General features: G+C 36.0%; 2 protein-coding genes across 9 annotated transcripts; one reads left to right on the top strand and one right to left on the bottom strand.

Annotated features, from left to right (window-relative positions):
• The first annotated feature begins 146 nt into the window (after nucleotides 1-146).
• LOC100257243 (oligopeptide transporter 6) lies at nucleotides 147-4,020 on the top strand. The gene is made up of 6 exons (XM_002275098.5): nucleotides 147-815; nucleotides 1,513-1,610; nucleotides 1,701-2,270; nucleotides 2,548-2,803; nucleotides 2,914-3,096; nucleotides 3,218-4,020. Exons 1-6 carry the CDS (start codon nucleotides 342-344, stop codon nucleotides 3,830-3,832), a joined length of 2,196 nt encoding a protein of 731 aa, XP_002275134.4. The 5' UTR covers nucleotides 147-341; the 3' UTR covers nucleotides 3,833-4,020.
• LOC100253690 (U-box domain-containing protein 43) lies at nucleotides 2,432-21,521 on the bottom strand. 8 transcript variants are annotated; one of them, XR_009464445.1, is made up of 12 exons: nucleotides 21,271-21,482; nucleotides 19,195-20,490; nucleotides 18,593-18,896; nucleotides 17,191-17,681; nucleotides 15,260-16,478; nucleotides 8,253-14,584; nucleotides 6,961-7,072; nucleotides 6,631-6,809; nucleotides 4,349-4,696; nucleotides 3,205-4,066; nucleotides 2,962-3,073; nucleotides 2,432-2,789 (listed from the first exon to the last, which is right to left on the bottom strand). XR_009464445.1 is itself a non-coding variant. In XM_019226103.2 (5 exons), exons 2-5 carry the CDS (start codon nucleotides 20,413-20,415, stop codon nucleotides 15,483-15,485), a joined length of 3,012 nt encoding a protein of 1,003 aa, XP_019081648.1. In that variant the 5' UTR covers nucleotides 20,416-20,490; nucleotides 21,271-21,521; the 3' UTR covers nucleotides 15,163-15,482. The 8 variants fall into 8 exon arrangements, 2 of the variants coding, with proteins under 2 accessions (XP_019081648.1, XP_010662907.1); XR_009464444.1 differs by having other exon boundaries at nucleotides 2,432-2,786; XR_009464446.1 differs by having other exon boundaries at nucleotides 2,432-3,073; nucleotides 6,631-6,812.
• Nucleotides 21,522-21,587: the final 66 nt, after the last annotated feature.

The raw sequence follows: 21,587 nt of genomic DNA, 5'->3' as shown, positions 1-21,587 counted from the left end.
TCTTATGTTTGAATTGCTTTTCAAGAAATTAAAAATTATTTTCCGTAGAGTTAGTGAATTGTCATTTATTTTAGAAGCTTCATTCCGAGTCATAAATAACGCAATTCTATGTTTGATAAAACTTTTGCAACAGCAGTTATTCGAAATGGAATCTAACTCAGGAAAATGTGAATGGCGATCATCATGATTAATTTATTTAAAAATTTAAAATTTTTACACTTTCAATGGCTGAGATTGGCCTACCTAAACTTAAGTAGTGGAGGTCAGTGTGAAACTAAGGCTACTAAACTGGAAGAAGAGGAAGAGTACCACTTTGTATCCTCACAGCCAGCACTAAATTCATGGCTGAGATTGGTGAAGCTGCAGCCATGGAGGCTGGAGTTTCCTACGAGTGTCCTATCAAACAAGTGGATGTCACAGTTCCTAAAACTGATGATCCCACTATTCCTGTTCTCACCTTCAGAATGTGGGTTCTGGGTCTGTCTTCATGTATTGTTTTATCCTTTGTGAACCAGTTCTTCTGGTACAGATCACAGCCATTGATAATTTCATCAATATCTGCACAGATTGCTGTTGTGCCTATAGGCCATTTGATGGCCAAAAAGATCACAAAGCGGGTGTTCTTAAAGGGTTCTAGGTGGGAGTTTACACTTAATCCTGGGCCTTTTAATGTCAAGGAGCATGTTTTGATCACCATTTTCGCCAACTCGGGTGCTGGAACTGTTTATGCTACTCATATCTTGACTGCAGTGAAGCTTCTGTATAAGAGGAACCTCACTTTCATTCCTGCCTTGCTTGTTATGACAACCACTCAGGTAATTTTCTTAAATTTCTTGTGAGTTTTTATTGTTAATAGTATTGATTTTTAAGATTTTATTGATGATTTTATCGATTTTGTTGTATTGGTTTTCCAAGATTTTATAACGGTTTTAATTATTAGCCTAACTAATCTGGGATCTGGGAATCATGTTATTGTAATTTAGGAAGTTTCAGGATCATTCATGAATGTTCACAAGTCAGTGGAATATACAAGATGAATTCAGGTTAAATTTCAAGACATGATCCTGAAATATCATGGAAATGACTTCATATGTCGTGTACTGAGTTGACTCTTAAGCTCCTAGTTTTCTTTTTCTATTGCAGTTGTAGAGATCAAATGGTGCTAACAAATTTTTATTGTTTTAAATTTTAAACTTTTATGACAGATTTCTGTTATCATCATTACTTAAGTGTCCTTTTTTTTTTTAAACCCCGGAACCTTTCTTGGTCAAGCCCTTTAAACTCTCCATGGGGATCCAAACCTCGGGATACGGAGTAATCTATGATATTCAACCAGGAGGGAAAATTTTTTTTCAAACAAAATGATTTTCATGAAAGAAAATCGAAGTTAATTAAAATTAGCTAGAAACTTATATTACCTTCATTTTCTCTTTTCTTTCATTCTTGCTCTTGCTTTCTTCCTCAATTTTTCAAGGAACCAAACATTAACCTAGTTTTTTGTATGAATTCTAGGTGTTGGGGTTCGGCTGGGCAGGACTTTTCCGGAAATTTCTGGTTGAGCCGGGAGAGATGTGGTGGCCTTCTAACCTGGTTCAGGTTTCACTGTTCAGGTATCCTTGTCTTTGTGATGGTTATTCCTCCAAGAAAAGGGTGTCTTTATGGTTGAGTAGCTTTTCTAATGAACCTAATGAATATTTCAGAGCTCTACATGAGAAGGAAAAGAGGCCTAAAGGCGGCACAACCCGGACTCAGTTCTTCCTCATAGTCTTTATTTGCAGTTTCACATACTATGTGGCTCCTGGGTATCTCATCAACATGTTAACATCTTTCTCCTGGGTCTGTTGGCTTGCTCCTAAATCCATTCTGGTGCAACAACTCGGGTCAGGCTTGGAAGGCCTAGGAATCGGCTCAATTGGGTTGGATTGGTCTACGATTTCATCATATCTAGGGAGTCCATTGGCTAGCCCCTGGTTTGCCACAGCCAACGTTGCCCTTGGATTCTGCCTAGTGATGTATGTGATGACACCTGCCACATACTGGAGCAATGTCTACAATGCCAAGAACTTCCCTCTATATTCTGAAAAGCTTTTCACGTCGAATGGTTCACGTTATAACATTTTAAGCATCATTGATTCTAACTTTCATCTTAGTAAAGAACAATATGTGAAGAGTGGGCCTTTAAATATGAGCACCTTCTTTGCTATGACCTATGGTCTCGGGTTTGCCACACTTTCTGCTACTATTGTCCATGTCGCACTCTTCAATGGCAGGTAAACATTGAACTGGCTGGTTCCTAAATTTCTTCATAGTTTATATCATATTTTCTAGATCAAAAACTGATTTTCCTTCTAGTTCTTTCCTTCTATCATTGTTTTTGAGACTTAAGTTACATCAGAACCAATCTCTGTTCCTTCTGCTATAGAAAGAAATGTTCTAAAACTCATGATTCATGTAAATGATGTCTTATGAGCACAATTTTCATTTGTTTTATGCAATAAATCAACATCAATAACATGAACTAAAGCTCTTTTAAGCTGGTAAATGCAGTGAGCTATGGAAACAAACAAAAGGTGCCTTTGGAGAGAAAAAGATGGATATACATACATGGCTTATGAAGAAGTACAAGTCAGTGCCCAATTGGTGGTTTTTTGTGATCCACGTTGTGAACATTGCCACTATCATATTTGCATGTGAGTATTACAATGACGTACTTCAGTTGCCATGGTGGGGTGTCTTGCTTGCTTGTGCCATTGCCTTTTTCTTCACCCTTCCAATCGGCATCATCACTGCTACAACAAACCAGGTAGGAAATTGAACTTTAATTTATAAGCTGAAGTTGAGTTAAATGGAATAAAATCTAATAATGTAGCTATTTGGAATTTAAATGAACAATCTTTTGTTGCCGGTGAACAGACACCAGGTTTGAACATTGTAACAGAATATGTTATGGGATATATGTACCCAGGCCGTCCTGTTGCCAACATGTGCTTCAAGGTTTATGGGTACATCAGCATGACTCAAGCTCTAACCTTTCTGGCCGACTTCAAGCTGGGCCACTACATGAAGATTCCACCTAGATCAATGTTCATGGCACAGGTCAGTTTTGATTCTTTCACTGTTTCAAGACTAATAATGGTATTATTATTATAATACCACTCTACATAAAAGCGAACAGTTGAACTGGAAACTTTGAAGCTAAACTACCTTGGTATTGCAGGTGGTAGGAACAGTTGTGGCTGTAATTGTATACGTGATAACTGCCTGGTGGCTGATGGCAACCATTCCCAACCTCTGTGATACCACTATGTTGCCTGCAGACAGTCCATGGAGATGCCCAATGGACAATGTCTTCTTCGATGCCTCTGTTATTTGGGGGCTTATTGGCACTCGCCGAATCTTTGGAAACCTGGGTGCCTACTCGAATGTCAACTGGTTCTTTCTGCTTGGAGCCATTGCCCCTCTCCTAGTCTGGCTCATGCACAAGGCATTCCCAAAAAAGAAATGGATTCCCCTTATCCACATGCCAGTCTTGTTAGGTTCCACAGCAATGATGCCCCCAGCCTCTGCTGTTAACTTCACGAGTTGGATCATTGTTGGGTTCCTCTCTGGATTTGTAATCTTCAGGCACAAACCAAAGTTGTGGGAGCGCTATAACTATGTTGTTTCTGGTGGTCTTGATGCTGGAACTGCCTTCATGACCATATTAATATTCCTTACCCTCGGGTCCAGGAATGTTAGCATCGACTGGTGGGGAAACAATCCAGAAGGATGCCCCTTGGCTTCATGCCCAACTGCCAAAGGAATTGTAGTTGATGGCTGCCCTGTTTTCTGATACAGCCTTTTGATTGACCCCTATAATTTGAAACAATACCTTTTATTCTCTTCTTCTGTAGATGTACATAGTTTAGCCTTTTGTTATATGTGTGACTCCTGATATGCTGAAGGCACATAACTGGGTTTGTTAGCCTTTTAGATGAATGCCAAATCAAAATAGCAAGTACCAAACTTAATTGCTCTTCACTGGTGCAAATTGAACAATGGTTTCATTTGCTTTGGCAATCATATCCTGGCGCAGAAAGAGAGATATATTAAGTAGTCTTTTTATCATCAAATGATCTATGAAATACATTATTTTTATCATAAATGCAAAAAGGAGACAAGATTATTTCACTGTTAAAGATAATTTATTCACAAGAAGCATTACAAAATCCATAAGAAAAAGGCACGAGAGAGCCAAAGGTATGTTTTTCTTTTGGCTTAGTAGATTAGATTTACTTTGTTTAGCCACTTCTGCTTAAGAGACAGATTAGACTTGTACTCAGATAGTAATTAAGGAATTGATCAGTACCTTATTCTCCATTCCATTCTTTGCAAGCTTGGGAATGGTGATTGCCCTCCAATGTCATGTTTGAGCAGTGATAGCAACCTGAAGAGTTTTGTTAACGTGTAGAAGAAAAACATTTGTCGTTCCTTTCCTCTCAAGAGATGTAGCTGGAAACAATCTGTTCTATTTCCTTACCTATACCCAATCCACTCTTAAATTCTTCAAACTCTCTCTTTAATGAGAAGGCATCTGGTCTAGTATGGCATTATCATTTATTCATGTTATGCTATCAATGAAAAAATAGTTACTCCATTAAAGTGTGATCTTCTCCAAGTTGGGAGTTTCTTCTACTTCTCATTTTGAATGAGGCACCTGAAAGAAAAAAAGAAAAAAGGAAAAAAGGAGATTAATACCTACCTTCTTCACCTCATTACAGAGGTCAAGGGCCAAGATTTTGGTCAAAGTTACCGTTTCAGAGTAATTCAATGAAAAGCTTACATTATTCAATTTAACCAAGAGATTTAAGATCAACAAAATAATGGAAGAGAAGTGATTAGGTAACAGCTTTGTACCAAAAGCACTTAGAGTCAAAGCCAAATGAAATCTGCAAATAATGATGGTGACAAATCTTTTTCAGATTCTAAACAATTTGGAGGAGTTTCTCATGCTTTGCTGCTTTTTCAAGTATTCAAACTTTCCTAAACTTTTGGTTGAAGTACTATGACAGCAAAATCTAATATTTCAAAATTCTATATACATATACATAGTTTCATCTATAAAAGTATCACTACATCATAAAGATGTAGTTCTTTTTTAATAGAAGTTGACAAGAATAATGAATATTCTCATAACATCCTCATAATCGACATTGATGAAGAAATAGACATGGAGTCGGCCCCTTTAATGTCAAGGAACATGTTTTGATCATTGTTTTTGCAAACTCTGGTGTTGAAACTGTTTTTGCTACTCATATTATGAGAGATGCCTCCAATTCATTCCTGCCATGATTTTTATGCTTACCTCCCAGGTGCTCTTATGCTAAAAGGTGTCTTCATAGCAAGAAACTTTTTTAATCAAACTAATGAATACTACAGAGCTCTACATGAGGAGGAAACAAGACCTAAAGGTGGCACAATTCAGGCTTGGTCCTTTCTAATGGTCTCTATCTGCTGTTTCACTTATTATGTCATTTCTGGCTATCATTTTAATAAGTTAACATCCTTCTCTTGAGTCTGTTGGCTGGCTCCAAAGTCCATCTAAGTCCAACAACTTGGCTGAGGGCCAACTTAGAGGGCCTTGGAATTGGCTCCATTGGGTTTGACTGGGCTACAATTTCATCATACCTCATGAGTCCACCAACTAGCCCTTGGTTTGGCACTGTCAAAATAGCTATTGGATTCTTCCTCATAAGGTATACAATGATACACAAGTGGCTCAATGTCTACAGTGACAAGAACTTCCTACCATATCTCAAGAGCCTTCTCATGTCAAATATTCCAGGTATGACATCTCAAGTATCCTCATGTCTAAGTTTCATCTTGCCAAGGAAGTTACTCAAGGACTGGGCTTCTGTATCTCAGCACCTTCATTGCTACGAGTTATGGAGTTGGATTGGCCATACTTTCTGCTACCATTGTCCATGTCATACTCTTCAATGGAAGGTGAACCACCACCTAATTTGAGAATAGATAAGTGGTCAAATGTTTTTTGCGGTTTCTGTATAAACTTATACACTGCTTCTGTAAAATATGCTTACATACATTCATACATATATCCTATAAAATTCTTTATGAGTGTATAAAAGACGTTTTTTATGAACATAATTTTCATCTTGTTCGAACATGAGATATTAGGAAAATTAATTGTCCAACATGGAATTAAATCTCTGGTTGACTGACAGTCTCTACTGGTGTCTGTGCCTCCCCCAGTAGGTTTGGAGCATGAGACACATTATGAGCTCAAATCCTAACAGCTCAAGCTTTAAGAACTTGTCAACACATCTTACACTAAAATTTTTAATTAATAAGTGGTGCTGGCAACTTTAATGCAAAGAGAAAGCATATGGTTCCAATTAGAACCACATTATGTTATTCTGCTTATTTTAGTTTTAAATCCAGAAGTGAACATCTTAAAGCACCTCCTTTTGGCCTGTTACTCCACTAAAGTAAACTTGCAAGTATTACTCCATTGCATTTTTTAGCATAATAGACCCCATCAATAACTACAGATCACTAGAACCTGTGGCACACAATGATATATGGAAGCAAAACAGAAGGACATGGAGAGAAAAAGTTAGATGTACATACATTGCTTATTGAGAAGTACAATTCAGTAATCATGTGATCGTTCCTCATCACCCTTGTGTTGGCTATTGCTGCTTTTATGTTTGCATGCGAGTATTACAAAAAGGAACTTCAGTTGCCTTGGTTTTCTTTCTTGCTTGCTTGCTCTATTGTCTTCTTCATCCTCCCAATTGTTATCACAACTGCTACAACCAATCATAATTTAATTAATATGCAAAAGTAATGAGAAATATAATGATGAAATTTAAACTAGTACTCTTTGTTCAATCCTCTGTTGTTGAGCAGCAACCAGGTTTGAACATCAAAATAGAATATATTATTAGGTATATGTACCTGGGGCACCCGGTCTCTGACATGTGCTTCGAGTTATATGGGTACATCAGCATGACTCAAGCTTTAACCTTTCTAGCAAATTTCAAGCCTGGCCGCTACACAAAGATTCCACCTAAATCAATGTGTTAGTGCATTAGACTATTTAGATTAAGTTGACAATTTTGTTTCCTCCATCCTAGTTTAAAACTCTATGTACTTTCTTGTGATTTAAACTCCTTTGAAGATTCAAGATTGTTGTAGAATCAAATCAAGATTAAACAAGTATGGTTGAGTTATTTGAAAATAATGACATAAAACACATAAAATGGACTTATAGAAATTAGAAATAAAAATAATTTGGAAAGGAATTTTAAATTGAGGATTTAAAATTAAGAATTTAAAAAGAAAAATCTTTCCAAATAATAAAATTAATTTGGAAAAGAATTTTAAATTGAGGATTTAAAAAAGAGGATCTTTCCAAATCTTTTAAAGAATTTGGAAAAGAGATTTGAAGAAAGAAGTTAAATTAAGAATTTTAAAAGGAAAATCTTTCCAAATCTTTTTGAATTTAAAATATAACATTTTTCCAAATCTTTGTAAAATTCTTAAGTTTCTAAATTGTTTTTAGTAAAATATGGTTTCTAAATTAATTCCAAGTCTACTAGGTTTTCTCTTATATATGTTGATTAGAAGAGTTCTCTTAAGAACTAATGTGCCTAAACTTTTAAGTTATTATTATTTGTGCTTAACCCAAAACTCTCAAATATGTTTAGCTTTCCATTTGTTGAGTTGTGAAGGAGATTTGCATCCCTTCGAGCATTTAGGCGAGATCCACTAGAGCACACAAGGTGCTGTGTTGCAAACGTGGATTGTAGTATAGGTTCTGGAGAGTATCTAAGGATAACATCTATTAGGTAATTTTGTGTACTACTTTCTCATATAGTGGATTGTTGATTCGAGGTTTTTAACCTTGTGGTTTTTATCTCCACACCTTGTGTGAAGGTTTTCCACATAAAAAAATCTGTCTCTCTTGTGTTATTGTTCTTTTGGCTTCACTACATCAGAATTGAGATAGTTAAATAATTAAAAATATTCAATTTTGGGTTTAAAAGGTTCAAACACCTATTCAACCCCCTCTAGGTGTTACCCTACTAGATATTTGTTTTTTTCACATGTTCATGGCACAACCAGTTTTTCTTCTGCGTCTCAAGATTCTAGTATGTCTATATAAAAGCTAATCATAAAATTAGGAAATTCAAAACTAGCTTGATGGCATTTCAGGTGCAAGAGACAATTATATCACAAATGTATACCTGATAATTGCATGGTGGTTGATGGGAGCCATGCCCAACCTCTGTGATACCTCCAAGTTGCCCAATGACAACCTCTGGACTTGATGCGGAACCTTTGGAAATCTCGATATGTCAATTGGTTCTTCTTAGTGGAGCCCTTGCTTTTCTCCTTTTCTGGTTTGCATATAAGGTCTTTCCAAAGAGGGAATGATTTACCATATCTACAAGCATTTCATATTGGTGCCACAACAGTAATGTTTTCAGCTTCTGCTGTTAACTTTACTAGTTTGATCATTGTCGGTTTCCCCTCTGAATTTGTTATCTTAAAGTATCAATAGAAGTGGCAAGAACACTACACCCACATTGTTTATGGTGGTCTTTGTTAGATAGTATTTTAGCTTAATTATTTCTTATCATCAATAAGGATAGAATAGTCTTTTAGCTTTCTTGTTAGCCTATACAAAACTTTTTATGTAATCTCTTTCTTAAGCGTTTTGTCAATGAAACCCTAGTTTTCTTTTTTCTTTTCTTCTTCTTCTTCTTTGTCTTTGCAAATCTCACATGGTATTAGAGCAATGATCAACATAGGGCCTTTGATAGAAGATTTCATGGCAAAAAAAATTTTGGGGGGTTTTTCGCGAAGATCTTCTATCAATCTTAATTTGTTTTAAAAAGGATTTTCGGCAACTTTGAAGTATTGTTTGTTTGTTTGTTTTATTTATTTATTTATTATTTTTTTGTGGTTTCGCAAGCAAATTTGAAGACGTTTTTTTTGCAGCTATTTTGGAGGTTCGATTATTTGATATTCTTGCTTGCTTTGTTTTGTTTGGATTATATTGTGGTAAGATTATTAGTTGATCATGGTTGGTGAAAGAGATGACTCTCTTCAATCCATTAGTGTCAGATTAGATGGAAATAATTACTCGTATTGGAGTTATGTGATGAGAAATTTTTTGAAAGGGAAACGAATGTGGGGTTATGTCAGTGGTGTCTTGAGCAAACCTATAAATGATAGGGATGAAAAATATATTGATATGTTAGAGAGTCAGGAAGCAAACAACTCAAAGATTATAATTTAGATTAATAATTTTGATGAGCATTCTATTGGCATACAATTGGCAAAATATGAGATTGCAAAACAAGTTTGGGATCATTTGGCACTATTGTACACACAATCCAACTTTGCAAAACAATATCAATTGGAGTCTGATATTTGAGCAGTGCAACAAAAGGATGAGTACCCAAGAGTTTTATTCTACGATGTCTGATCTTTGGGATCAGTTGGAGCTCACGGAGCTCGCATCTCTTCAAAGCAATGTTGAGTATCTAACTCGTCGAGAACGGTAACGTCTTGTTGAGTTCTTGATGGCTCTTCGTAATGACTTTGAGGGGCTTCGGGGAAATATTCTACATCATTATCGTCATCCCCTCTATTGATACAATGGTAAGTGAGCTTCTAGTTGAACAACCACGTCTTAAGACTCAGGTAGGAAAGGGCCTTCCCCAGCGTCTAGCCCATCAGTTCTAGCCATTCCTAGCAAACCTTTCTCAAGCAACCAAACTAAATCACCTACACATGTTAGTTTTGATGAGTGCAGCTTTTGTAAGCAAAAAGGACATTGAAAGGCTCAGTGTCCTAAACTATTGCATAAAGCACAAACATCTCAACAACCTCTTCCTACGTAGCTATAGTGGCGACCACCTCCTCCTACGTATCGAAGAGTATCGACACGATATTTCATGTAGAAATATCGGTCCGGCGATATTTCAGGATAAATCTCGAAAAATCAGCGATTCTCGCGATATATCGGCGATTTTGGCAATAAATCGACGATTTTTTCCGATATATTGCATGGTCAACGCGGGTCAACGAAAGTCAAACGTGCTACAGTACAGTCAATGTGCTACAATGCCACTACAGTGCCCTCCCATTTGCTTGCTACCGAGGGGATTTGAACCCTAAACCAAAAGGTTTGGGGTTCACCCGCTTACCACCTGGGCTAACTTGCCCTTTGATATATAATATGCAATAAATTTATATATACTTAAACTCATTATATAAAGAAAATATTAAAAAAATATTTTAAAGAGCAAATTAATTATAATTATTTTATAATTAAATACAAAATCTTTTAATTAATTGCCAAAAATATAAAAATTATATAATTTTCTTCATAATGTTTTTAATATCATTAATAATTAATTAAATATTAAAAAATTATATATATATCATAATTTATTTTATATTGTTTAATACAATTGAATTAAATGGATCATATTTTAATACTAATATATATTTTAAAATTAGACATATTATAATTAAATATCATAATATGAGGTGTAATTTAATAATAAATGTACACTTATAAAATTCATATTTTTATCGATGCATACGATATTATTATCAAATATGATAAATCATGTTATACATATATCAAAATTTTCAATAAAATAACTTTAAAATGTCTATTATACTTCTAATTATATTATTATGAGGTTTTCCTTACATTTTCATGAGTTTTTAACAATTTTAAGTTTACCGATATTTTTTTCCAAAATATCCGCCGATATATCTCCGATATATCCAATATATCCGTAAAATTGAAGTATCGATATATCCGTAATTACCGATATTTTCATCCTTACTCCTACGTAACAGCAATGGGCAACCACCCCACCTTCACAACAATGGCGTCCTCAAGGACAACCTAAAAAACAAGCTTATAGGTCATCATAGTCTAATACTACAACACTTATACCTAAAGTTGCATCATCCTCAGATCCCAACATGGTGGCCATTCTAGAGTAGTTTTAGAAGTTCCTTACTACACAACTATCGCTACAGTCGTATGCCATGTCTACTCCATCTTCGTCAGGTCTACCATTCCCTAACATTTCAAGTAAATCCTCTTCTTTGTGGGTCTTAGACTCTGGTACCTCACATCATATGTCACTTTCTTCATCTTCTTTTGTATCTATGTGCCATTCTCCTTCCTCTATGTCAGTCATCACTACTGATAGCACTCCGATGCCTTTAGCAGGTGTTGGTTCCATATGCACATCTTATTTGTCTCTCTTTAATGTTTATTGCATTCCTAAACTTACTATGAATCTCATATTTGTGAGTCAACTCTATGATTCTTGTTATTTTGTTTGCTTTCTTCTACTTCTTGTCATGTATAAGATCCTTAATCCCAGATATTGATTGGGACAGGTCGTAGGCAGGAGGGCTTATATGTCATGGACGAGTTGCGACTTCCACGAGTTTCAAATTTAGCTGCTTTGAGTGTTGATTTGTCATCTTTCCATTTAACTTCATCTTCCTCTAGTTTTTATTCGTGGCACTCTAGACTTGGCCATATTTCGGCCCCTCATTTAAAATATTTAATTTCTAAAGGATTTTTGGGCAATTTTCAAACTCATGATATTTCTTATTGTAGTGGTTGTAAATTGGCAAAGTTTTCTGCTTTACTCTTTAATCAAAGTGTTTCCCCCTTTGTTGCACCATTTGACTTGATTCATTCTAATGTGTGGGGACCTTCCATTGTTGCCACAAAAGGGTGGTCCAAATATTATGTCTCATTTATTGATGATCACACTCGATATTGTTGGGTTTATCTAATGAAGCATCGATTTGATTTCATACATGTTTATACTACTTTTCGCTCATTTGTTAAAACTCAACACTCTGCTATTATCAAGTGCTTTCGTTGTGATTTAGGTGGGGAATATACATTTATAACCTTTTCTGAATTACTTATCTTTGATGGTACTGTGCATCAATCCTCTTGTACTGACACTCCTCAACAGAATGAGGTCGCTAAAAGAAAACATAGGCATATTGTTGGGACTGCTCGCTCCCTTCTCTTGTCTGCTGGTGTCCCAAGTGCATTCTGGGGCAAAGTTGTTCTCACTGTTGTGAATTTGATCAATTAAACACCTTCTTCTCATACATCATGTCTATCTTCCTATGAAAATTTGTATGGTCACCCTCTTGACTACTCTTCTTTACGGGTTTTTGGTTGCACTTGTTTCATTCTTCGTCCTAGTGTAGAATGTAACAAGCTATCTTCACACTCCATCATTTGTGTCTTTCTTAGCTATGGTGAGGGTCAAAAGGGTTATCATTGTTATGATCCTGTAGCTCAACAGTTATATATTTCTTGTCATGTCTTCTTCCTTGACCATATTCCTTTTTTCTCTATTCCTACCAAGTGTCATACCTTGTCAAAGTCCAATATTATTTGCATTGACCATTTTCTTGATGATCCTCCTAACCCTATGTCTCCTACTAGCTGACCCATATCACATGATGTTCCTTATCTTGTCACTCCCTTACCTTCTCCCATCCAACCTTTCCCTTATCATTATTCACATGGGACTCAGGCAACTACGAATGATACAACTCATGGTATTTCTGATGCTCCACCATCCACAGATGATGCCTCCATGCCTCCTTCTTCTGTCATCTTAGCACCTCTTGTGATTGCAGATCCTCTTCCATCTTGCTATCCAAAGCGTATTTGTAAGTCCACTAAGTTACAAAATTTTGCTTATTCTTGTTATTCTCTTTCATTTACTTCATTTTTAGCATCTCTTCACAATCTTTGTGAGCCTACCTCCTATACAGAGGTTGTTCTTGATCCCAATTGGGAGCAGGCTATGGCTGAGGAACTTTTTGATTTACATCGAACAGATACTTGGGATTTGTGCCACTTCCGCTAGTGTAAGAGCTCTATTGGTTCTTGTTGGATTTATAAAATCAAAACAAGGTCATATGGTTCAGTTGAGCACTACAAAGCTAGGTTGGTTGCGAAGGGTTTCGCTTAGAAATATGGTATGAACTATGAGAAGACTTTTGCACTAGTTGCCAAGATAATCACTATTTGTGCTCTCATTGTAGTTGCCTCTGCCCGCCAGTGGCACATCTCACAGATGGAAGTTAAAAACATTTTCTTAAATGGAGATCTTAAAAAGGAAGTTTATATGGTACCTTCTCCTAGTATTTCTCACAACCCTAGAGAAGTTTGCAGACTCAAAAAGGCTTTGTATGGTCTCAAACAAGCCCCTCGAGCTTGGTTTGAGAGGTTTTCTGCAGTGGTTACTTCCCTTGGTTTTTATTCTAGTGCTCATGATTCAGCTCTTTTTGTTAAGTCTATCTCTGTGGGTCATATTCTTCTTTCACTTTATGTTGATGACATGATTATTACTAGTGATGATGTTGATGGTATTGCACGGCTAAAGACTGAATTGACTCAATAGTTTGACATGAAAGACTTAGGTCCTTTACGTTACTTCTTGGGTATTGAGGTTGCCCGTTCTCCTAAGGGTTACCTTCTTTATCAGTCTAAATACATAGCAGATATCCTTCAATGAGCTCAACTTACAGATACTTGGACTGTTGATACTCCTCTAGAGCTTAATGTTCGATATGCCTCTACAAATGGTACTCGTTTGCCTGATCCCACTTTGTATCAAACCCTAGTTGGTAGCTTAATTTATCTCACTATTACTCGTCCAGATATTTCTTATGTTGTGCACATTGTCAATCAGTTCATTGCATTTCCCACTACAATTCATTGGGTTGTTGTTCTTCGCATTTTATGCTATCTTTGGGGCACTCTTTGTCAGAGTCTTGTCTTTCCTTCGACTTCCTTTTTGGAGCTTTGTGCATACTGTGATGCTGATTAGGCTAGTAACCCAAATGATCGTAAGTCTACAATTGGTTTTTGCATCTTCTTAGGTGGATCTCTTATTTCATGGAAGAGTAAAAAATAGAACGTTGTCTCTCAATTTTCCATTGAGGTTGAGTACCGTGCTATGGCAACTACCACAAATGAGATTGTTTGGTTGTGTTGGTTATTAGTAGATATGGGTGTACCTATTACTACTCTCACTTCTCTTTACTGCAACAATAAGAGCGCCATTCAAATTACCCGCAATTCAGTTTTTCATGAGCGAACCAAAGACATTGATATCGATTGTCATACTACTCGGCAAGAACTCCAGCATGGGACGATTGCTTTGTCCTTTGTCTCTTCTTCCATGCAGATTGTTGACTCCTTCACCAAGTCTTAGACTGTTCAGTGATTTTATTTTTTTGTTGGCAAACTCTCGATACTTCTTGCTACTGCATCGTGAGTTTGAGGGAGAATGTTAGATAGTATTTTAGCTTAGTTATTTCTTATCATCAATAAGGGTAGAATAGTCTTTTAACTTTTCTTGTTAGCCTATATAAAGTTTTTTACGTAATCTCTTTTGTAAGCCTTTCATCAATGAAACCCTAGTTTTCTTTTTTCTCTTCTTCTTCTTCTTCTTCTTTGTCTTTGCAAATCTCAGTCTTGATGCTGGAACTGCATTCACAACCATCTTATTAATTGTTGCCTTGGGATACAGAAACATTGGTATTGACTGGTAGGAAAGGTGAGCCTTAGCCCAACTGCCAAGTGAATTATAGTTGGTGGCTTGCCTGTTTTCTGATAAAATGTTCTATTGGAGTCCATGTTTCAAGTCTTCTGGAGCATTATATTTCTTCTATTGCAGTGATTATTCCTTCCTGGAAACTGCTAATAAACTAATTTTTACTTAGTTAATAAACAATTGCTAAAGGCACAACTTACTGAAACTTTGTTGGGGTTCTTTACAAGAGGCCATTCATTCAATGGGGCAGTTTGAATGCATTTGGTCTGGAGGCCAATAAGAGAGTATACCCAAATAACCATACTGCAGACAGTCCTAACAATCCAAACCTACCTAATCTTTTGCCAAATTTTGTTAATTTAATAAATCTCGATTAGTTGCCCTGTTCACCTTCTTACTTTCTCAAAGGAAAATCTCAATCATATTATTGAAACTTTAAAATGAACAGAACTAACATTGGTTCTGGTTTTAACATGCATCCACATAACGCATCGTAAAGGAACAAAGGATGAGAGACACAAAGGAATGAGAACTTATATCATTAACAGGAAGGAATAAAAATTATATCATTTCATAAAATACATAGTACACATAGTATACAGACATACCTTGTTATGTGCTACTGAAAAAACAATTTGAGTGCACTAGCAGAATCTCCATTGGATGTGGCAAGTACAAACCTCTATATTCCTTATCAGGGATGTTCAATGTAGCCTCCCATTGTGGTTAAGGATGGAATCTAATTTGCATATCCAGAAAGGCTTTCTTCACATGGTACTCACAGAAATGGCATTATGCTAAACTATAACAAACTCCATCACCCACCATCCATTAGAAGTAAGAAGATTGTTCATGGAGCACATCCAAGTGAGCAAGTACTTTGGCAGCTAAGGATTTCATACCACCATGTCCCCTCTGAGTAATGTCAACTAATGGCATTTGGGCTAAATTCCCATACTTCTGTTTGAAATCAATTAGTCGAAAGATCCTTTCTAAAGCCTTCAGAGCTTTCTCCTGCAACTTGGTACACGATGAACTCAATAACCTTATAATTGGAACAATAGCATTAACTTCAGAAAGCACCTTACTCCCATTTTGCAATCTTTCACCGTCAATCAATGTCAAAAGTGCATCTAAAGAAGCTTCACAAGCTCCAACATCTGGTTCCACAAGCACCCTCACTAGGGGTTCTACAGCATTAGCCTCCAAAAGACAAAATGAGGACTCAACTGTACAGATGCCTAAGTGCACTCGGCAACCAGTTTCACGAGAGGCCAAACAGCACCAAAAAGCTCCATGCTTCTTCACTGGTTGGCTTAAGCCATTGGAACTTTCTGAAAATTGCTTAAGTGAAACTGCTGCATTTCTCTTTGTCAAAGCTGTTCCAGAATCTAGAAACTGTAGCAGGATTGGGAAAAAACCACATTTGGCTACCTCCTTTTGCCAATTCTGATTTGTTGAAACAGTGAAACGACAAAGAGCGCCAACAGCATTCTCAATTAATTGCCTTTTGTATGAAGCACTACTATTTCCATCAGTAAGACAAGTAAAAATGATTTGAAGAGCTCCGGCATCAAGAAGCCACTGGGTTATATGGGCCTCCTTAGGAAGGTTAGAGATGATACTCATTGCACCAGCAATCTCTTCCACATTATCAGAAGTTTTGATTATTCTGATTAATGTCTCTATGTATCTCTGGCTCACATGCTCTACAAAGGTACTGTCTTCACCATCTTCTGTCAAGCAACAAAAGAGCTTCACAGCATTTGCACGTACTGTATGGTTGTCAAACTCGCATAATTGAACTAGTACTCGAACAGAAGAGAGCTGTGAATTACATGGACATTAGCCATAAAATTTAGCAAATAGTAAATATTTCTAATAAAATAAAACGAAAGAGAGATTAGAAACTCTGGACATCACTGAGAGAGGGCAAAATATTTTGATCTTGGATATGATAGGGTACAAATTATTCCAAATACAGATTAGAAAAAAAACAAGAGAAGCTAGGGTGACAATTAAAATTGTTAACTGCAGGTGCTACTGTAATGGTTCTGTTCAAGCCATTTCTGTTACCATGGATTTTATGTTCCTTGATGGAATTTTAGAGCTCTGATAATAATCTACAAAGTTTATACAACAGAGAATAACCAGTAGGCACTTCAATTACTTTTGGAATGAGATTTTAAAATAAGGAAGTTAAACCATAATACCAAAAATTGATAAAATTATTACAAACAGTTCAAAGTACATTTTTTCTGATGCTATATTTAACTATATACTACTTTTCTTTATTGTTTTTCTTCCTTTTTTTTCCACCATGTAATAACAACTTTAGTCGAAGAAATAAACATAAAAAGTCCATTAACCAATAACGAGTGTATATGAAGATATATAATCTCAAATAACATTTCCCTGAGGCTAGTCTCTAAGTTTGTGGTGAAACTTCAGAATTGCAATAATTGATGCTCTGATTATCAGTAAAATGAAGCTCAGGCCTGGTGGGTGAGACACTAAAAATGATTATAAACATTCATACCTGCCTTAACTTAGTTCTGATGTCTAAACCAGAATGAGATTGACACATAGCATGAAAAGTTCGGAGAATAATTTGTTGTATGTCAGGTCCTGTCAAGGATATGAGAGAGAAAAGCTTGAATATATCTTCCTCAGATTCCAACAATGAAACATGCATTTGATCAGCTTCCAGGGTTGTGGTTGATATTGCAAGGTGCATAATGATAACTGCCACCTCTCCACGCAAACTTGGGGAAGACAAGCTGTGACGGTAGAGAAGTTCAAACAATGGGCCTGCAGCACCTTCTCTAATCATCCGCAATCCATTTTGTGGCACACTGGAGAGGTTATAAAGAGCTTTAACAGCCACTTTCTTCATCTCCATATCGCTATGTGAGAGCAATACTAGAAGTGGCTGAAGTGCTCCATCTTCAAATAGACTCAATTTATTATTGTCAGTTAACTCAATCTCTGACAAAGTAGCAGCCACAGTCATTTTAGCATTCACTGGCCCTGCATCACCATGATCGCCCTTATTTACAGTAACTTACAAGTAATAATTTCATGACTTCCTGATTATCATTTATAAGTTGAACCAGTAGTAACTTTTGCGCTCAGATATTAAAATAAGGAGTAGTCAGAAATTTTTCCTTAACTGCACTCCATAAGATGCATGTTTAAGTATTATTGCACAACATATGATGCTTGTATATGTAATTTCTCTTTCTTTCTTCTTTGGTTTTTTTCAATGTTTGTACTTTCTTAAGCCTTGCCATGATGAAGAATTTTTTAAGTTGTACAGTTTTTACTTTTTCAGAATAACCCATCTCAGTAAACAAGAAAAGTTAAATAGTTATACCATTTTGCAGGTGGATCTCACATATCAAATATCAAATACTCAATTAAACAATCATCTAAAGGAATACTTTAGTGTTGAACTTGAAAAGGTTTAAGGCTTGTTTTTTTGTTGTTTTCACTTGTTTTCTGAGGGTTGTTTTAAAAAATAATTATATAAAAATGATTATAAACAAAACAATAGACATAAAAATTATTTTTAAGAAATATTAAAAAATATTAAAAACATGTTAAAAACATTTTAGGTTTTTAAATAAACTTTTATTCTACAAAATATCATAAAACAGTTTTCAAAAACTGTTTTTTAGAACTGTTTTTGAAAACAATTACCAATCACGCCCTTAATTCTTGATTTCTTATACCAATAGATGCATCAGTTCAATGAGACTCAATGCTTACAAGTTTAAACTTTGAAGCATTCCTACACTAATACATGCAACAACTTGAATAGGAATCAAATGCTGAGAAAATATGATATTAAATATTAGCAACCCCATGAGCCTACTAGAATACTTTGTATTGAATCTGATAGTGGATAGAAATTAGAAAGCACATCATCAAAACAATACCTGAAGAAAGAAGGCGCAACAAAGGTTTAAAATAATTTGCCCTTGCCATCTGAATAACATTCTGATCAAGAAAAGAGAGATTTTCCAAAAGCTCCTTTGCATCTATGGCAGCTTGAGTATCATCACCACTGGAGATAGTCACTAAGAGAAATATGCAACCCTGAACATTGCCGATGAAGTCACGCACTAGATTACTTCTTGATAGCTCCAATAGTAATTGCAACGCTAACTTGCTTTCCCCAATCTGGCGGGCAAGGGAACGAACAATTGATTCAATTGCATTATTCACTCTAGCAATTCTTTCCTGCCACAAAAAATAAATAAATAAGTAAATAAAAATAACTAAAATGGTAGTAATAGTGGGAACGAACAATTGATTCGATTGCATTATTCACTCTAGAGATTCTTTCCTGCTGCAAAAAATAAAGTACTAGCACTCATAATAAAAATACTAATAATAGTGATGATAATAATGATAATAATAATAACAATAATTTTATGGAAGAAAGATATAAGAGATTATATTTATTTGTTTAAGCTAAAAAGCTTAAGAAATGCATGAGCTTAAATTGTCAGGTAGTAATGAAGGAACTAAGCAGTACCTTATTCTCATTGCTATCCTTTGCAAGAATGCAAAGGATGACTAGAGAAAGTTTTCTTATTTCACGGTTTTTTGCACCAAGAAGTCCAATAAGAATTGGACAGTACTCCTCCATCATTACCCATTCACGGTGCAACTCTCGTTCAATACATAGATCATGCAGCTTGCCCAGAGATTGAAGAACTTCTTGCTCATCATTTGAATGGAGTGCAGGTTTGAGAGAAGCAAGCATAATCATGGTGTTCCTATCCTTCCATTCTTCAATTGATTGTCGAAGAATTTTGTTAGGTCGTAAAGCTGACATGTCCAAGGGAGTCGCTGTCAATGGACAGAGCTTATTCCCTTCTGCAATCCACTTCTCTATTGCACTTCTCTCAAATGTCTGCCCTGAGGAAGTTTCCACAGGATCCACCATGACATCATGAGTGATTGAACAGTAGAATGCATGTAGAGGTTCCAGTCGTTGCGTACCCAAAGAATTTCGCTGATTAAAATATTTGATTTCTTTCTCCTCAGGAGATGTGGCAGCATCTGCTTTTGCAAGCAATGCAACAATCTTTCCCATTTTTAAAGCTTCTGCACTGTCTTCTCTGAGGTTCACATCCTCTATTTCACTCTTGAATTCTTCTAACTCTCTCTTCAATACTGACTGCTCAGTTGAAATCCCAGCAGCCTCAGCAATACAGAGGAGCAAATTATTTGCATAGGATTTGTCGACATTCCTCTCCCGTATACCAGTTTCAATTTTTTCCAGAATTTCTTCCTCCACTGCAGTTGCTTGATACTTGGAATCTAACATATCCTTGCGTAGTTTACTAATCTTATCATTAATATTGAATGAAATATCAGGAATAAGGCCTAGAACCCGACTAATCTCTTTTGTGATACACTCTAAGTCCTTGGAAATTCTCTGGCAATTGACTAAGAGATAGATCTTGTTTCTCTTCCCACACTCCACAGTTAGCTGCTTTGCAACCTTAATCTCTCGATTAAGATTTGCAACAGCAATTTTTAACCTCTCAGAATCCTCTATCTTTAGATTGGCCAACTCTTTCAGGACCACTGTGACCATCTCCAAGTAAATTGCGAATTGCTGGAAATTCGCATCTTGAATGATGACTGCTTTGGCAGCATGTACAGTGTCAAAGACAGTCAGGATAGTCTGAGAGAGTAACTCTGAGGCTGGAACAAGTGAGACAGTAACATTTGCATCCTTCTCCATCTTATTTAGGGAGAAAACAAGCTATGGACATGAACTTAGAGAAGTTCAATTATGACCTTTGCAAGGACAGCAATCCTGCATTTATATCCATTTCCAAGAATATTCTCAATCAGATATACTGGTTCTCAATCATCTAATCCAATTTAGGAAGAAATAAAATATAAAAAATGGTAACAAAAGTTAAATCATCAAATAAAATAAATGAATGATTCTCCACGGCAACCAAAATTCAAAGACAATCGTTTGTATTATCACAAGCAGAAGGATCTAGAGACTATGAACCGAAATTACACCTAAAAATGAAGCTTTTAGTTCTACTGCAAAACCTAAGTAGTTAAGCAATTCCACTACTGAATAGCCGGAGTAGACTTCAAAAGAAAAGATCAGCCCTGTTTAGTGGCCAAAGAGGATGATAGAAAATAAATTTAAAAACTTTCCCTTCTTAGAAAACAAAAATGCTTAATTTAGCCCATTCAAATAGTTGCACAAAGCTTAGTTGAGTTTTACAGGTCTAATTTTTATTTCTTACTTCTCCAATTTCTCTGCAACCAACCGGAGCATCAAACTAAAACTCCTGAAGTCAAACTCCAAAAATCGATCACTACCAATTCATTCCAGAATTTTAAGAAATTATTACCAATCAAACCACTCGAAAATTGGACTAGCACTGCAACAAGTCAAGTTCACCAATCCAAGGAATCATCTCACCTTCTGTTTGGTTTTCGGGAACGAATAACCGAAATGAAAGCAAAACCAAAATCCAATTTTCTAGAAAGCCTTTACACCGAACTTTCCCGAGAACCAACCGGAGTCCTCAACATTACTAAAACGCATACAAGTACTCAAAAAACTGACCTGCTGAATGAAGAAATCGATTAATTCATTGAACAATATTCATAAAAGCAGCAGGGCATTACAGAAAAATCTATGAGGAATCCCTTTTTCCCGAGAAAGTTAGGGTTCTGATGAGACACTCTTCCTAGAGCGAATTTTTTCTCGCTCAAAGAAGAGAGACTTCGTTTTGGTAGAGACAGGAAGACAGAAAAATAATGGAAAGTTGTTTTCGTATATTCGTTAAAAAAAAAAATAATAAACAAATAAATAAAACTTTTCGTTTCTTTTCGTTTACTCAGAAACGTTAATCAGCCCCTTTTCAATTTTTCTGAAAATGA

The sequence above is a fragment of the Vitis vinifera genome, chromosome 16 (genome assembly GCF_030704535.1).
Source record: "Vitis vinifera cultivar Pinot Noir 40024 chromosome 16, ASM3070453v1".
NCBI lineage: Eukaryota > Viridiplantae > Streptophyta > Magnoliopsida > Vitales > Vitaceae > Vitis > Vitis vinifera.
Note: the sequence above shows the minus strand (reverse complement) of the source record. Positions and strands in the feature narration are given on the sequence as shown.

Coding starts and splice junctions, on each gene's coding strand:
- LOC100257243 (XM_002275098.5), top strand. CDS start 342: ATGGCTGAGATTGGTGAAGCTGCAGCCATGGAGGCTGGAGTTTCCTAC. Junction 816..1,512: donor TTGTTATGACAACCACTCAG/GTAATTTTCTTA, acceptor TATGAATTCTAG/GTGTTGGGGTTCGGCTGGGC. Junction 2,804..2,913: donor TCACTGCTACAACAAACCAG/GTAGGAAATTGA, acceptor GCCGGTGAACAG/ACACCAGGTTTGAACATTGT.
- LOC100253690 (XM_019226103.2), bottom strand. CDS start 20,415: ATGGAGAAGGATGCAAATGTTACTGTCTCACTTGTTCCAGCCTCAGAG. Junction 18,897..19,194: donor AGGATAGCAATGAGAATAAG/GTACTGCTTAGT, acceptor TTTTTGTGGCAG/GAAAGAATTGCTAGAGTGAA. Junction 17,682..18,592: donor GTTGCGCCTTCTTTCTTCAG/GTATTGTTTTGA, acceptor ATGGTGATGCAG/GGCCAGTGAATGCTAAAATG.